General features: G+C 49.6%; 1 protein-coding gene across 4 annotated transcripts in view; it reads right to left on the bottom strand.

Annotated features, from left to right (window-relative positions):
- The window catches only part of PNPLA1 (patatin like phospholipase domain containing 1), a 44196-nt gene extending 30436 nt beyond the window's left edge, over positions 1-13760 (bottom strand). For 3 of the 4 annotated variants that reach the window (XM_070584469.1, XM_070584468.1, XM_070584470.1), the window contains exon 1: positions 13030-13627. In XM_070584469.1, coding sequence (XP_070440570.1) covers positions 13030-13234 — 205 coding nt within the window. In that variant the 5' untranslated portion in view covers positions 13235-13627. Of the gene's footprint in view, positions 1-13029 lie in introns of all 4 variants that reach the window. The other variant, XM_070584467.1, reaches the window with a different exon arrangement.
- Between the last annotated feature and the right edge of the window lie 4391 nt (positions 13761-18151).

Below are 18151 nucleotides of genomic sequence, written 5' to 3'. Positions count from 1 at the left end.
ATCACCTCTTCAAGCATGTGCTCCTCTACCCCCACCCCCAAACCCCCTTCTCAGGCCAGCTCAGTCTCTTCTGTCATCGGGAAACACAAAGTGCACAGTCTTACTTTTCTCCCCACTACACACACTTTTCTTTCTTTCTTTCTTTCTTTTTACCATCTATGCAGACCTCACCCCAAAGCCCAGCTTTAGATCGGGGCCTCTTCTGTAAAGCCTTCCCTCATTACCCCTGCTGTTAGCTCCCTGTCCCCCTACTGTCTGCACTGTTTCTCTCAGGCTGTCTTGGGTGGCCTGTCCTGTCTCTCTGGCTAGCTGCATTCCTCGAGCACAGAACCTGTGCCCAGAACACCCTTCTCCCCTGTTATTGCTCAGTGTCGAACACTTAGGGGGTATTCAAGAATGAATAAATGCACAATTTAATGTTCCATCAGCAGGGACTACTTCTGTTTTGTTCCCCATTATACCCCCAGTACTTAATTCAGTACCTGACATGCTGTAGGGATTTAATAAATGTTTGCTGAATGGGTTAATAATGAATGGTAATAAATGAATGAATGAATGAACTGAAGGAGATCAAAGAGTATCTTCTCTAATGGGTGGGTAGGAATCTTTCCAACTGATGGGCAGGAAGGTGGAATTCTTCAGTGACTCAGCCAGACCTGGGGTTGTGATGGGGCAAACCACGGAGCCATTCTCTCTGTCAGGCCTGCCCCTAACTCTTGCCCCTACATCGGTGGACACGAGCCCCTGAGCTGGGGCTGAGGAGGACATTCTGTCATGAGGACAGAGCTGGGTTACCCTCAGGACTGACGGGTCAACGCCTAACTCAAATGGGAGTCAAACCAGTCTGGAGGGCAGTTGATCGTTTGCTCGCCTGTTTTCCCTGTAGCACTGGAAATGCGGCTCCACTGTCTATACTGAACTTCATCCCAAAGAGAAGCAAAGAAAACAACACTATTTTAACACTCTCTAAGTGAGCTGGTTTACAAACGATGGGAGATCCTGGATTGGATCCCGGGACAGAAAAAGGACATGAGTAGAAAAACTGGTGATATCTATAGTTAATAATAATATACCAACCTTGATGTCTTCATGTTGACAAATGTACCGTGGTTATGTAAGATGATAACATTAGGGGAAACTGGGTGAGGGATGTATGGAACTATCTGGACGGTCTCAGCAACTTTTCTGTAAATCTAACGATATTCCAGAATAACAAGTTTATTATTATTAAAATAAAAGAAACACAGATGGACCAAGGCTGTCAGACACACAGTGCCTGCCGCTCAGCAGGGGCTCAGCGAACACCTGGGGGGGATGGATCCAGGTGTGTCACCTGCGTGAGCTGCTTTCCAAAGAACCAGATGTTCCTACTGTGTGACCAACACATTCAGAGTTTAACCCAATTTTCCTCTCAGTTCTGCTCTCCTTAAGAGTCCAAAGGGTTGTTTGGAGAAAATAAATCTTTATCCATTTGGTCGGAGAGGTTAAAACACATAAAACACAAGTTACTTTGAGTAACTCAAGACACTGGTTCCAACATGGTAGTGGGAGCTACAACCACCGCCATACAGTGATGTCATTTCTGTAGCATTTTATAAAACGTCCTTTTTGTGTATATCATGTCATTTGGTCTCACCTTCTTAACCAACGTGCAAATGATTGCCTGGCCTATGGAGTTTGGCAGAAAAGTTGCCGTGTTGCTTGTAAAATAACTTCTGAAACCATGATTAGAGAGGATGTCGAACACAGAAATTAAGAGAGATCCCAGGCTTGGCTCTGCTGTGTAAGCTTGGGCAAGTCATCTAATCACTCTAAAGACCTGCTGCCCCGTTGGGTATCAATGGGAATAAATACAGTATCTACTTGACAGGGTTGCGAGAGGAGTAAAGCAAGTGATTCGTGCAAAGCCTTGAGCACAGTTCCTGGCACATTCTACGTGCTTGATAAACAACCATTGTTAGCGTGCCGCTAAAATGTGAAGCAGGGCAGGGTGCCTTTTTACAGAAAACACTGCCATCTCAGGCAGATAAATAACTCTGGGAAGGATTTTTGATGAAGACATTTTGATTCTGAAAGTTCCCAGGAGCCAGGACTGAATTCTAGGTTACGTCTGGGCAACACACACACACACACGCACACACGCACATACACACACAGAACACCTGCCACAGGAAAAAATAGAGGTTCTCATTCATGTCTTAAAGAACTCTGGAGAGACTTCCAGCTCCAGCAGTATAATGGACTGAGCTAAAAAGGAACTTCTCCGGCTTCAGGAACAACAGTAACAACAAAAAGCCTGATATAAAATAAAACCAAATTGTGAGACATGGTTGAACTCACAAGAAAGAAATGAAGAAGGAACTGAAAGTCAGCGCCGTGAGAGAGAAAGCTGACGATGTGGTTATCACACCAGAAACTGGCAGGGACAGGGCCTGTGGTCCTGGGCTGTGTGAGGGGCAGAGACCCCTGCTTACAGCGAGGACCCTCCAACAACTGCTGGACCATGAGAGGTGCCAGTGGCTTGTCCCTGTCCAGGGCTCTGGGCGAAAAGACACAAAGTTCTCCCAGAAAAGCTCCACGTCCCACACCTGCCTGCGTTATGTGTGGTTTAGAGCTTGAACTGACACCACTTACAGGGTAGTTAGCATGAAAATTGGCCCCCAGCTGTTGAGAACCCTGAGGTGCCTGGCCAGGGCCAAGTCAAACCAGCTCAGACGGGTCCTTCCACTGCCTGGGCCACACAGAATTCCCATAGAAAACCAAGTCTTCATGCAGACGAGCCCAACTGGACCAGGCTGGAGTCCAGTAATCTTTGTTTTAATAAGTTTAATAAGTTCCCTAAGATATTCTTCAGTTAAGTTTGAAAAATATCACTTTACCTACGTTCTTCTATTTCAACATAATTTTCTTTCCACTTATTCATCCATTCATTCAACGTGCATTATCACAGACTCACGCTGTGACTAATGTTTGCCAGGCACCATGCCAGGAACACATCCGTGATGCCTTTTGTTCCTCACCATAAAGTCCAAGGGATGTGGTTGTACCCCCAAGTTACAGACGGGACAACCGAGGGCGAGGCGGTCACTGGATGGCCAAGGACCCACAGCTGGGACTCCAGCTCAGTCCTCCTTCCTGGGAACTGTGTCCTCCACCAACCCTGGGGTTACTGGTTCCTCGACTGAGTGACAAAGACAGGCACACGGGTGACCAAGGAAAAGAATGACCAGAGCCAGGGTGCTCACAGAGATAGTCTTGTCCTCCCAGTCCTGGCCCCTGAGGCCCCAGTGGGCCCGCTGCCCGGTACACACATGAGCCACCTGCCAATGATAATAACTTCAGCTGCCTTTGGCTCAGGGCCCCAGGAAGTCTTTGGTCACTGGAATGGCAGGAACTGCCCGAGGCAGCAGCGGACCAGGTGTGGGAGGCAGACCAAAACACCTGTAGTGTCCTCTGTCTCCACAGGAGGAGTTGTGCTGGGTCCTGCTGTGCCCATGTTTGTGGGTTGGAAGCCCTCACTGCTCCCTTGCCCTCTCATGCTTTGCAAGGTCCTTTTGAAGCCCCTTTCCTGTCCAGAAGGGCAGCTGCCTTCCTTTCTGAGAACACAAGCCCATTTGTGCCACAGGGCTGTATTTATGTCATTTATGGCTTGGTTTCACCGAAAGGATGTCAACTGCATGCGGGCAGACAGTTATTTTGTTCACTGCTGGATCCCAAGGACCTAGAATGAATGAATGGATGAGTTGTGTAATTCGTTAATGTAATTCAGGCAGAATCTGGTCCTCAACTTCTTTGTCTGCCCATTGCGGGGTTAGGCTCAAACCTTGGCTTTCAAACTTAAGAAAAAGATCACTGGAACACTTTTTTTAAACGAAATTTTCAAAAGAGCCCCCATGTATAAGTCGCACAATAGCAGGGCTGTACTTGTTGAAGCTGGGGGAGGCCCCAGGGCTTCAGTGTGTGTCCTCTCCCTGCTCCCCTGTCTCTACCCCCCAAACCCCAGACATCACTGGGCTTCCTTGGAGCACAGTTTGGAAACCACTGGCCTAAGTGAGGTCCACCTCCCTCCAATTAGTCACCTCCTCTCCCAAAGTCTAAATACAATTATCTGTAAAACGAAGGAGTCGGACGTGCTGACCTTTCTTCTATGACATTCTAGTATTATAAGTCATTACCTGGACTCCAGAAAATTATCTAAGAGCCAGGTAAACCTCAAAATAGAACTTGCAAAGACACGCTGAGTGTCGCGCCTGCCAACAGCCAGCAATCGTCAGGGATTTTCAAGCAGCTTCTATTTGATGAGCAGTTTGTGGGAGCCATTGGAACCTGTAAGATCTCAGATTGCTCAACCAATCTAGTCAATGAAATGAGATACAACGTCTGAAACGATTAAGACAGTCCACCAGCAAGTGCTGGAATGGGCGGACAGATTCTCTGCATAATCGAGAGATCATGGGAAGAGATCGAGTGGTGTGAAACGGGAGGGTGTTGGAAGAGGTGAGATCTCTAGAGCAGAGAACAGAAGGTCACTCTAGGTAGGGGACACAGTGAGTGCCACGGCGCCCTGCACGGGCCCCTCAGCAGACTGAGGCGCTCACACCCCCAGCTGCCAGGAGGGCAGCCTAAGGATGGTTCAGAGCTGAGCCCCTCCCTAGCCAACAGATGGACTTGACCTTGTGGTGTGGAGTCATAGTCTTGGTCCCAGGGAGGGCCAGGGCCTCTCCACCATCTCGTATCTCCGATTGTGGTTATCGTGGCAGAGACTGCTAGTTGCCCCCAGTATCCATTCCTTAGTAATTGAACCTCCAATTTTTAGCTGGGTACATGGCTTATCAGAATAAAGTCTACATTTCCCAGCCTGCCTTGCAGTCAGGTGTGTCCACGTGATTAAGTTCTGATCCATGGCATGTAAGGCGGCATGATGTGTGTCACCTCCAAGGCCTGCCCTTAAAGGGAAGAGGCGTGCCCTCCCCCTTCCCCTTTCTGACTAGCTGGAATGCGGTCATAGCCGGGAGCACTCCTGGACTATGAGCAACACGATGGAAGGACCCTGGGTCCTAACTCTGTGGAGCCACGACACCAGCCTTCTGGGGCTGGAGTGCAAAGGCCACATGAGCGAGCAATGCTCTTCTGCCTTGTCGAAGCCTCTGCTACCCCGACCAATGCAACTACAGTACCAATCCAAGTTTGCAAAGCTCGTTCATAGGGACCCCTGTGGTTCCCAGAGCCTGCTGGGGGTGGAGGGAGGAGGCAGGCATTATTCTCTCTCACTGTACAGTAGTTGAGCTGAGGCTTAGGGTGGCTCGTCCAGGGTCACTCACTGCTGAGTGGATTCCCGGCAACAGAGGGAAAGGAAGGGCGGAGAGACTTTGGACATTGGGGTCAGACCAGCTTTGGTTGGAACCGTACCTCCTTTCTTACGAAACCTCATTCAGAAAGACCATGCGAGGATAATGTGTGTGGCAAGGTAGGCTCATAGTCTGACTGTAGGACACTTTTATTCTCAGAATCCAGAGATCCTGCTTGTCAGTCAAGGGTTCTTTCCCCTGAGGATTCTGGTCTCTGAGGCGTATGCTCTCCCAGAGCCGGCAGCGGGATCACCAAGGATGGAGTGCCTGCTGGGAGTCAGAAGAGACTCTCGAAGGAGGCGATGTCTGAGGTAGGCTTTGGGGGATGGGGAGATGCAACATAGGGAGAGAAGAAAGGGGACAGCATCGTGGGGAGAGGGCACAGCTTGAGCAAGGGCACAGAGATGTGACACGTGAGATGACCGTGGACATGGACGAAGAGCTCCCAATCCCAGCCTAATCCTCATCCCAGCCTTTCGATATTTTATTCAGTGGTTTGGGTGTTTGTGGGTAAGGTTGGGGTTGGCATCGTTGAGAAGGCCACATGACAGCTACTAGAAAATCCTTACTTTTCAAGGACAAAGCAAAGTCACTTGATAAGCTCAGCTAAAAGTCAACTCAGTGCCCCCATCTCTCCCTTCGCCCAGCTGGGGAACAGCCCCTGAAGCAGGTGCCTGCCCGCCCCCAGCCTGTGCTGTGAGGAGCTCCACCAGCCCGGCTCCCCTGGGCTTCTCCTCAGACTCATGGTCCTTGTCTGTAGACAGATACACGCTCTGAGACGCTCCGGCAAAACCACAGCCAGGGGAGGCTGCGTGCAACTTCTGTGAGAACTTAAAATTATTTCAAAATAAGAAATATAAAAAACAAAACAAAACAAAGCAGAGTGGGAGGTAGATAGACGAAGCCCAGTTGGCGAATGCTGATAATTGTTGAAGTTAGAGGATGGGTTCTTGGGGGCTCATTGTATTATTCTCTCCAATATGTTTGAAATTTTTCCATTACAAAAAGTTATTACAAAGTTTTTTCAATGGATGTGAATGTTCATAGCAGCGTTATTCATGATAGCCCAAAGTAAAGACAACCCAAATGTACGTCACCTGATGAATGGATAAATAAAACGTACTATAGCCACACAATGGAATATTACTCAAGAATTAAAAGGAGGGAAGCGCTGATGCACGCTACGGCATGGACAAGCTCTGGAAACATCCTGCTGAGTGAAAGAGGCCAGACGCAGAAGACCACATATTATATGATTCTATCTATATTAAATGTCCAGAATGGGCACATCTGCAGACAGAAAGTAGATTAGTGGCTGCCGGGCACTTGGGGAAATGGAAGAATTGAGAGGTGACAGCCAAGGGGAATGGGGTTTCTTTTGGGGACAATTAAAATATTCTGTAATTATGATGTTGGATGTGCAACCTGGTGAATATACTAAAAACCATTGAATTGCACACTTTAAATGGGTGAATTGTATGCTATGTGAATTATATCTCAATAAAGCTATTTTGAAAAGTTAAAAAAAAAAAGGGGGAGGGGTGGCGGGAAAAGAGCCAGGAGAGGCTCTGGGCCGTGCGTCTCCACCGGTTTCTCGTCAAGTGGATTGCGTATGGGGATGGGCTAAGGGGAAGGAAGAGACCAGCTGCTTAACCAAGCTCAGGCTTCCTTATTTGTGGCCCAGCCGGAGGAAACTAACACGGCCTGAAGCCACTGCAGGGAAACTGTTTGTCTTTACCCTGGAAAAAGGCATTCCCCATTCATGATCAGATACAGAATTTTCTTTATTCCAGGACTGTGATGGGCATTTTACAGGTTTCTGTATGAGATGCCTGGCCCACTTCCACTGCCTGTTCAGTCACTCCTAGAATCTTCGGGAGATAATGCATCTCAGTTTTCCTAAGTGCACTGTCTCAACCACGGCTGCACCCCGGGGTCACCTGGGAGTTAAGTACACAGAGGCGTTCGAGTCCTGCGCCCAGAGATCCTGATTTAATTCGTTTGGGAGAAGCCTGGGCAGCGGAGGGTTTAAAGCTCCCCAGGGGGTTTGCATGTGCAGCTGAGACTGATTTAGTGAAGAGTCTTTTAATGACTAGAAGAGAAGATCAAAATCATGGCATAGCGTATGGTAAGTGTTCTATCAGGAAACTTTCCTTTTACATTTGCATTTACACTGGGCTCACAATATAAAAAAACACTTCTCACTGTGGGTTTCGGCCCAGGAATCTGGAGACCTCAGGTTTGCAGGTCCTCTCAGTCACCCGAGGGCAGGCGCTCCCTTCTTCGGGATCAGCCCTTTCCATCTTGGACAACCCTTGCTGAGCCCAAAGCTGCCTCTCTGACACTCTCACATCAACCCCTGACACCTGCACTATTCACCACCTTCTGGAGGCATCACATTTTCCCACCACATGCCTCTGACGTGCTGTCATGCCTCATCCTCGATAGGAGCCTAGGCTGCTGCCTAACCCGTCTCTACCTGTCGAACTTCTACACACTTTTCTAGCACCAGCCCAACTGCCACTTCCATGAGGCCTTCCACGACTGGACGTGTTTGCTCCCTCGCTCTGCACACCTGTGCTGTTTTAGTTTCTAACATTCAGTTTGAACTTTCTTGTATGATAACTATTTGATGGCTGCCTTTGAGTTTGAGCAGCCCGTGAGGTCCTTGAGGGCAAGGGCAGTGGCATTTTGTATGATGTCTCTGTATCCCCTGCAGGGCCTATGTATGCTCAACAAACACTTGTCGAATGAATGGATGGATGGATGGACGGATGGATGGATGGATGGATTGCATGCAGTTTTTATGGGGGAAAGGTGCCAAGTAGTAGCTTAAGTGGGGATGGGTTTTAAGTCCACCAAATCCCCATTCTTTGATAAGAAAAAAAATTAGGCAAATAGAACTTTGAGGCAAGTTCCCAGTCCCCCTCCTGACCAGACTGGAAATTCTGAACCCCCACTGGTCGTCATGGAGACCATCTCTCTTCCGGTGAATGAATGAACGAACGAACTTTACCTCATCTCTAGTGAAAACCAGGCACTGTGTTAAGTGTTTTTACAAACAGTTTCACGTGCCCCCAAACTGGTCCTGTCACAGAACTAAGCACACATCAGCCGAAGGAGGACCCACTGCTGCCTCAGCTTTCACAGGAACAAAACACACCGTCTCAGGACAGAAAAGGTGGGGAGCTGGGAACAAGAGGAGGGGGCGTGGCCTGGAGGAGAGAGCCCAGGGGGCCACATGTTGAAGATTTTTTTAAAAAGAGACAAACTTCTGATTATATGCAGATAGTGTGATTATTAACACATAAAATGTGAGATCATCCACCAACAAACTTTTAGAACCATTAGGAATGTTCGCAAGGTTGCTCAAAACCAGATGAACATGCAAAGCAATCAATAGCCCTTTTCATCAGCAATAATCGATTTGATTAGAAAATGTCATAGGAAAAAAGATCCTATTCCCCACAGCAACAAAAACTAATAAATCTAATTAAAGACACACAAATCTTTATTGTAGGACAAAAAAAGGACAGAAGAAATGCAGAGACAGACTATGTTTATAAATGGGAAGATGTCATTTCAATCAAAATCCCAACAGAGCTTTTCACATGGGGAAGAAAGGGGTCAAGAGCAACAGAGGTAATGTTTGAAGAAGAAATTGGACGAGAAGGAGAAGGGTTGCCACCTTTGATGCACCCCTTACTATAAGGCTTTGGTGATTAAGACGATGTGATTTGATGCGGAAATAGACACATTCCCCCACGGAAGCGAAGAGAGACTCCAGGCACAGAGTCTTCAGAATCCAGGAACTCGAATAAGTCAGAGGCAGTGTTTCAAGCAAGGGTGGAAAGGGCTGCCTACAAATGGCGTGGGATAATTGGTTATCACATAGCAAGCAACTGAAAACTTAGATTTCTATCTCAAACTAGCCACAAAACAAATTCCAGATGGATTAACCTAAATATGAAAGAGCAACACTTTAAAACTTTGGAAAGAAAATAGAGAAGAAATCATTGTAACAAAGTAAAGACGTTGAAAAACGCAAATTGTAAGAGGAAAAGATTGATACATTTGACTGCACTAAAATTGAAATTTTCTGAACGACAAAAGACGTCATAAAATAAAAAGGCAAGCCATGGAGTGGAATAAGATATCAGCAATGTCTATACGGAACAAATGGTGAGTATGCAGACTATACAAAGAACGTCTACAAGTTAAAGAGAAAAAGATAAGGGTAAAAAAACAAGAAAAGGTCATGAGCAGGCAGGCAAGAAGGGGAAACAATAAGTGGTCAATAAATACTTAGAGATGCTTAACGTCACTGGTAATCAGGATACGCCGATTAAATAAGCAAAATAAAATGAGGTATAATTTCACACTTATTAGAGTGACTTAAAACTTTGAAGTCTGACAGTACCAAGGTTTGATGACATTGTGAGGGAATTAGAACTCGTGTATGCTGCTAGTGGTTAAACTGGTACAACCTCTTGAGAGTAACTTAGCCGAGTCTGGTAGAGTTAATGTGATGCGTACCCTAGGGAAACATGCCACGCGGGCGTCGGAGACACGAACAGGGATGCTCAGAGCAGTGTTGTTTAGAGCAACAAAAACTTGGCCATGTCCGTCAATAGAATGGCTAAATAAACTATGCTCTAGGCTTAATGGAATATTTACTGAAAGAGGTAAAGAGCATTGAGGAAAGTCAGGAGGCTGAGTCCTGGGTCTTTCGCTTCTAACTGATGACGGGACATTACACAAGTCACTGGTTCCTCTTGGTAGTATGCTCTCCCCGGATATTTTTGTGGCTCACTCCCTCACCTCCCTCAGGTCTGAGTGCAGATTCCACCTGCTCACAGAGGCTTCCTGGACCCCATTATTTCTCCGACCAGCATCCGCACCTCCTGACCCTGCTTTGTCAAGAAGCAGAGTGGTTTCAGCGGTGAGCGTGTAGACTCTGGCCAGACTGGGCTCAGATCCTAGCTGTACCAAGAGCTGTTTGTATGACCTTAGGCAAGTTATTTACGCTTTCTGTGACTCAGTTTCCTCCTCTGTAAAATGGAGATAATAATAGTTTTCACCCCAGAGGGTTGTTGTGAGGATTGAATGAGTTTAATATGCCGAAAACTTAGAACAGTGCCTGATATAAAGGAAGTGCTAGTTAAGAGCAAACTACGTGGCAGTTAAAATGAACGCTGTGGACCGGAGTGACGTGGCTGATCTCACAAACAGGCTGCTGAGGGAGACGAGCAAGGCCCACGTGCACCTCACCCTCCCCTGCACTCCTCTCCGAGTCACGAGCAGCACACAGTCCAGTCCTTGGTTACACCCGCGGTCAGGTTCCCCTCTCCTGGTTTTAGTTCCTCTCAACTACTGTTCGTGCCCGTCACAGCCTGGCTGAGCCAGTTTTTGACGGTATTTATTGAACTGATTGAACTGAATTGATTCTGAAAAGTCCTTGAGTGCCAGAGGATGAAGACAACACTGACTCTCTCAGGTGGTGTATTTTAAGAAGTCGAAATAAAGACAAGAGGAGAGTGGGTGCAGTGGAGCGGGTGAGCGACACAGATGCCCAGACAGGGAGAGGATCCCAGGGATGGGCTGTCTCCGAGGGCAGGAATTCTGTTACTCCAGCCCGAGGGAGTGTGGGTCTCAGATCAGCCCCTGCCCCAGCGTCCAGTGTGTGACTGAAGCATTAACTGCTACCTTCACAGAGGACTCTGTGCATGAAAAAAGATCTAGAAGGATCCAAGCAGAGTCCTTAGCAGTGGCTACACGAGGGAGAGTGGGTTAGGGGACAAGAGGGGTGAGTGGAGTCTTTAAAAAAAACTCTATATACTTTTGCATTATTTGAACTTTGTACAGTGAGAAAGAATCTATTGCTTGTGAAATATTAGAAAAAAATTACCTTGCACACAGAGGTACTCAGTGAAAGGGGATTACTGTTATTCTTCAAAACAAGGACAAAGACAAAGACTTCCCACCCAGCACAGAGGTCCCCAGGCAGGAAGGCGCCCCGCTTGCCCCTCTTCCCCACACGCTGCAGCTGGCCCGTCAGCAAGTCTCTTTGGCTCTGCCTTCGAACTGTATCCTGAATCCAACTGCTTCTCCTGGCTCAGCACCTGCCACGCTCATCCCTCGCGCAGACGTTCAACACTCTCCCACTTGTCCCCTTGTTTCTGCGCTTGCCCCCTCCAACTCACGCTGCCCAGCAGTCGCGGTTCCTTAAAAACCCAAACCAGGCAGTGGACACGTTCCAAGCACCGGCCACGCGCCAGGCACTGTGATAAGCAGTTCACTCACCAGCTCTGCTGATCCTTTAGCAACCTGGGAACTAGGTAGTAGTAGAAGCTTCACTTTACAGATGCAGAAACTGAGGCACAGAGTGTTCAATAATTTGCCCCAGGTCCACACTGTGAAATGGTAGAGCTGGGCTCCGGTCCAGCTGGGGCGCATGCCCCTGGCCGCCTCCCCGCACTGTCTCCCTCACAGCGTGTCCACGCTCCGCATCTCCCTGGGGTGAAATCGGTGCTGGCTACTCCAGCGGTAAGGCCCCGTGTGATGTGGGTCCTGCCTGCCTCTCCTGCCTTATCCCCCACCTTCCTCCTCCTCACCCAGCACTCCCCAGCCCCACTGGCTCCCTGGCTGCTCCTCCATCTGCAACATTCTTTCCCTGATCTTCAAATGGCTTGTTCTCACATCACTTAGGTCTCTACTTGAATGTCATCTCCCCCAGAAGGGCTTCCCTGACCACCCTTTCCAGAAGACTGTCCACTTTGTTCTCTGACCCTTTCCTTTATTTATTCATAGATCTTGTCATCTCTGACGTGACATTGTAAGGTTACTCGTTTGAATGTTAATTATCTGTCTCCTCTCTCTAGGATTTCCGCTCCATGAGGGCAGAGATTTTTTCCCAGGGCCTGGAACAGAGCTGGCACAGAACAGTAGCACCGTAAATGAATAAATACACCCAAGGCAGGCTGTGTGGATGTTGGGCTGATCGAGTACCAGGTCTAGGCCTGCTGTGTGGGGCTGCTAGGAATGTGTCCTCTCCCTCTGGATGGGATGGTGCTTCTGCCCCCTGGGTCAGCGGTGTGGCCCCACCCTTCTCTCTGGGGCTCCTGCACAAGAAGGGCAGAATGTGAAGGAAGATCTTCCATGTCCCTTCCCAGTGTCTCCCACTCTGTCCTTCTGTCCATCCCTCCAGCCCCAGGGCTTTCCAGCCACCTGGAAGCTGCTCTGACAAATCTGTTCCCACCAAGGTGATAAAGATGTGAAGTGTTGCCCTTCCCAAGGATATTGCATTTTAAACAAGGCCGGGCAGGAGCAATACTTCACCCCAGTGGATGACTGTGTCATGGGGTAACTTGCCAGACCAGGATGTCGGAGGGAGATGCTGCCTTTCCCACTCACAGGCCCTGGGAGATAAGACATCGCAGGCAAGAGTGTGGATGGAGAGGGAGAGTTGGGTCCAAGCTCACCCAGTGGGTCAGAGAGTGGGACCTGGCAGACCCCAATCTCAAATGTCACAGCTGTCCCCAACCCACTCAACCCACCTCTTCCTTTGCTGCTACCCAGAAGGCCTAGCTTTGTTCCCAAAATCATGCCTAAGCGATCTTCAGGCTCCGCTTTGGGGAATCCCTCCAGAAGCTCCCCAGGGAACCCAGAACAAAGACCTTACCCATTTCAATCCCGCAGATGGCCAGGGCCGCAATCACAGCACCTGCTGATGTCCCAGCAAAGCGATGCGCTGTTTCTAGCATCCGGGGGGCCAGGTCCCGAAGGGCGTCCACGGCCCCGGCCTGGTAGAAGGAGAGGAATCCACTGCCCGAGAAGGAAATGGAATGAGGGGTGTCTGGGTCCCCCTTGAACACCTGTTCTTCCATCTCCTCAGCCTGAGGCCTCCGTGCTTGCCTGCCCGAGCTTGGCCGCCCTCCTGTTGGAACTTGCTGCCGAGCTTCCCTGACAGCCTGGAGCCTGGAATGTGGCTGTCTCTCCCCGGTCAGCTGGGACACCCACGGGTGGCTCAGGCAGCTGATTCCTGGACTTGAGCTCCGCCAGGAGGCAGCCCCAAAAGCCCAGGACAAGGTGCAGAAGGTCCCCCAGATGTGTGCGCAGTGTCCTGGTCCTTTGAGCGCCCCCCTGGTTTCATTGCGTGGCTGGATTCATCTCTGGCCCAGACAGCCCTCTGCCCATGCTGGGTACACCTCGGAGCTGCCGTGCAGGGCCAGCCCAAAGAGGTGGAGCTCCTCAGCCCGAAGCCCGAAGCCTTCACACATGGGGTTGCAAAACCTCTCCGATGGTTATCAGAGGGCACCTCCCTCCCTGGCACGCTGTGGTAGTAAGGGAATTAAATGCTGGCCTCCCTCCAGGAGGACCATGTTCTTTCCACGCAGGGGCAGGAATTGGCTCTTGTTTCTAAGGGGGACACACTCACATCCCCCCTTCCCCCCCACAGCGACACCCATCCCTCGGCTCCTTCTCCAGGTCCTGTGTGGTATGTGTGATGTGTTAGACAATTATTGTTATTTGTTCTTCTTACGTAAATACCCCTCTGCTTATTCACTTCCCTGTTTATTCAGATGTCAGGACTGGGCACCAGCAAAATTGTCAAGGAAGAGAAGTTTGGCTTCAGGGGCCCCGCCCACCACCGCCTCTCCATCTCTCACCGTCTTTTCTCCCCGGCGCTTCATTGACCCGTTGACCCTTAGGCAGCACCCTCTCACCAAACCCCAAATCTTCATGCTGTGTCCTAAGGGTCTCAGAAGAAATCAATCTGAAGTCTAGATCATTCTAAGTGTTTGGGGCTTCATATCGTACACTGCTCACCCCACTTTGAAATGTGAAGTGTCAGATGGTGATATTTAACCCCAAGGATGAACAGACTGGGAAGCCAGATATGAGAGTACCGGGGTCAGGGCAGAGATGTTTTGGAGCCCAGAGGGTAAGGGAGGGGGCGTGGGGACCGGGGTTAGCTCCAGGGGACGCTGGTCATGCCCCCTCTGGAGCTGTGCCATGTGGCCCTGGCAAGGAGGGTCTTCCTGACAGCCCACAAATTTCAAAGCCTGAAGATGTCACAAAGTAGCCAAGTGGCAAGACCACATCTCTCTCCTCCCCGCCCCCCCAGACCTTACAGAGGCAGGACCAGAATTAGAATCTGGACACTAGGTTCCCTGCACAATGCCCAGTCCAGCTCCACGCTCTGTTAGGATGTGACATCAGTGCTTAACCCATCCCAGGGAGCTCCCACCCACTCTGCTGGCCTCACTGGTCCGTGTTAGAATTCCACAATGAGGGCAACGCCCAGTATTTGGCTAGGAGGGAGATTTCTGTCTTCGGCAGGTGGCTCCAGGCATGTAAGTGCCTCCTTTGGGGAAGGGAGCTTTTGATTATATGTGTGAGCAACAGAGAAAATGTGTATGTGTGTGTGTGTGCGCGTGTGCGCGCACAGAGAGATACGAAGTGACCAGCTGCTGGACTGAAGGGTGGGGTGTGACAGGCTGGAGTCCGATCAGCGTTTGGAACATGGAGACCCTGCCTCCTTCCTGGCAAGTCAGGTCAGCTCCACTGAGTATTTGCATGCCCAGCTCTGTGTCGGGAGCCCTGGGAGGTGGGAGCGAGCGGAAGCACCATCCCCTAACGCAGATGCTTCCACTTCTTGGGAACAAAACAGATAAAGGTGAAATAGCCAGAGGACCACACAAGGCAGTCCATAATTAAGTACCAAGTTGTGCAGGACTAAGATTCTTGCCAGAATAGTTAAGAGACAAGAGTGAGCAGAGCAGGCTGGAGCCGTCAGAGAGGCTGTGCGGTGGAGCTGTGGGTTGGGGGATTTGGAGAAGCTGGAAGGAGGAGGGAGGGCATTGTGGCAAAACATAGCACGAGCTCATTACAGGGGAGGGAGTGGCTGTGATCACTGGCACTTACACAGGATGACGGGCTTTGGATCAGACAAATGTGGGTTGAATCCCAGTTTTGCTACTCGCAGGCAACGTGACATGTGTAACTTCTCTGAGCCTCAGTTTTCCTCATCTGTAAAAGGGACTGACTATGCAGCCCAGGCTGCACAGTAGCTGTAAAGGCTACAGATATGACTGTGAAATGCCCAGCACGTGGTTTGTCTATTGTTATCAAAGGGTAGTAAGAACCAAAGCTTGAACCTGGGTGATAAGGTGGAATAGAAAGATGGGGTCGGAGGAGGAAGGTGTGATCCTTTTGTGACATGCAGGAGGAGCTGGGAGGGTTCCCAGGCAGGAGAGTCCTGGTGGGCCAACGAGATGAGGCTGGAAGACAAGGAAGAGGATAGTGCTGCATCCTCCTAAGATGCTGGCGGCCAGGCCAGGGCGGCGGCTGAAGGAAGACAAGTTAATGGAGCAGTTGCCACAGAGCCTCTCAGGACCCGGGGACTGGTTGGATGGGCGGCATGAGTCACGGCTGGTGCCTCGCTTTTAGCCTGGGTGCTGGGAGGGGTAGGGCTGCCTTTGGTAGACTCGGGGAAACTGGGACAGAGCTGGGGAAACTGGGTGGAGGATGAGTTTACTTTAAGATGTGTCTGAGATGACAGCTAGACATTGGAGCTGGGGGTGGAGGCGGGGGTGGGGACAGGGAAGTCTCCAGAGAGGGGGACAGAGACGCCTGCCGTTGAGGCAGCAGAGGAGGGTAAGCAGTTGGAGATGGGTGCACAGTCGTGTTGAAGGAAGACAATCCTGGACAAGTATTCTCCTTCGGGGTCATCCTGCTTTTCCCAGTGAAATAGGAAGCAAGGTCACTGCTGGGGGGCGCCAGAAGGCAGGGGGCCCACTATCCTTTCAAAGACAGTGCCTCATCCTGACTTTGCCCCCGGCATCCTGGCTCCTGAGGCCTGGCTGTCCGATTAGGCTGGCATCTTCATTGAGTGAACATGCTCTTTGGTTCCATGGGGATGGTGGAGACCACCGCAGGTGCAGCACAGCTGCTATGCAAACTGGCAAACTAGAAACTCAAGCCTGCGCACAGGAAGGCCCCATCGGAGCGGTGAACATCTTCACCAAGTGCTGACTCTGGCCAAGTGACAAGGGCTCGTGGGCCGCAGGGCTCGCTGGTCCTGTGCCTTGATGTGAAATGATTGAAAAAGTTCATCTCATCTCCCCTAGTTCCTGACACTATACTTAAAGCCCGAAGAACTTCAAGGGGACGACATCAAGAAAGGATCCGTCATGACACTTCTACATTTGATCTTTAACATCAGCTCATAATCCTCCCAGGTGTTTTAAACTAACTCATATGACTCATCAGCCCCTGAGCAAATTGTACACAAGAAACTGAGACTGCTTATCACACACAAGTCCAACAAGACAACCCAAAGTAAATTTATAGGAGGCCTGGAGTTTCCATAAATTACGTGAAGCCACTCAGGACACAGCTCTTGGGGAGAAAGACGGCGTCTAGATGCCAGGTTGGCCTTCCATGGTGGTGCACCACCTTCTGCTTAAATCCTGCAAAATATTTATTTAGTGAAGAACCTGGTTGTTTCTTGATGTGAGAGAGTATGAAGGTCACGGCATCGCCCGTGAATAATCTTGCCAATAACGTTTAACCTGAATCTAACTGAGGCCTAACTTCCAGTTGACAGTGAGCACAGAGTCTGAAGTTAAATGATGCTGGGTGAAAACAGCCAGACAAATTCAAAGTGCGGGAAGGGCTGGTGGTTGCTGCTGTTGCTACACATGAGCCATTCCCAGTGCACTTGCTCCTCTCCCACATTCCTTTAAAGCAGCTGAAAGGCCAGATACTTGATTTCCCAGCCTCCCTTGCAGCTAGAGGCCATCATGAGACCCAGTTTGGGCCAATGAGAAGTAAGGGGAAATCTGCTGGGTAGCTTCTAAGAAAGACTTTCCTCTTGATAAAAGGAGAAAGGGACATAAGGAGAGTCCCTTTCACTCCATGCCCCTTTCTTCCTGCCTGAGGTGCTGTCCTGTGAGGCCATGGTGTTTGCAGCTATGGCAGCCATCTTGCATCCATCAAGAGAAACACGGCAATCACACTGAGTGGATTAGTTATCTGCTGCTGTGTCACAAATTGCCTCAAAACTTAATACCTTAAAATAACAAACATTTATGATCTCACACAGTTTCTGAGCATTAGAAACCAAGAAATGGCTTAGCTGGATGGTCCTGGCTCAGGGTCTCTCTGGAGGTTGTAGTCAAGCTGATAGCCAGGGTTGCTGTCATCTCAAGCGTCATTGGGGTGGAAAAATCCACTTCCAAACACACTCTCATGGTTATTACAGGTACCACTTCTCTGTTTTGTTTTTTCCTGGGAAAGAGTTGCCCTGAGCTAACGTCTGTTGCCAATCTTTCTCTCTCTTTTTTTCCTCCCCAAAGCCCCAGTGCATGGTTGTGTATCCTAGTTGTAACTGGTTCTAGTTCTTCTATGTGAGCCAGCACCACAGCAAGGATATGGACAGACGAGTGGCGTGGTTCCATGCCCGGGAACCAAACCCAGGCTGTCAAAGCGGCGCATGCTGAAATTTAAGCACTAGGCCATCAGGGCTGGCTCCGTAGGCACCAGTTCTTAAGCGGCTATTGATAGGAAGCTTCAGTGCCTCACCACACAGGCCTCTCCACTGGGCTGCTCACAAGGTGACAGCTTGTTTTTCCCAGAGTGAGACATGCAAGGGAGCGAGAGAGAGTAAGAAACAGTGAGAGAGAGAGAATGAACCCAAGATGGTTTTTTTTTAATAACCTAATCTCAGAAACAATACCACTTCTTCTGCCATATTCTATTAGCCACCCAGACCCTGGGAAATGTGGGAGGGGTGTGAA

The sequence above is a fragment of the Equus przewalskii genome, chromosome 19 (genome assembly GCF_037783145.1).
Source record: "Equus przewalskii isolate Varuska chromosome 19, EquPr2, whole genome shotgun sequence".
Lineage (NCBI taxonomy): Eukaryota > Metazoa > Chordata > Mammalia > Perissodactyla > Equidae > Equus > Equus przewalskii.
This window is presented reverse-complemented; position numbering and strand designations above follow the sequence as displayed.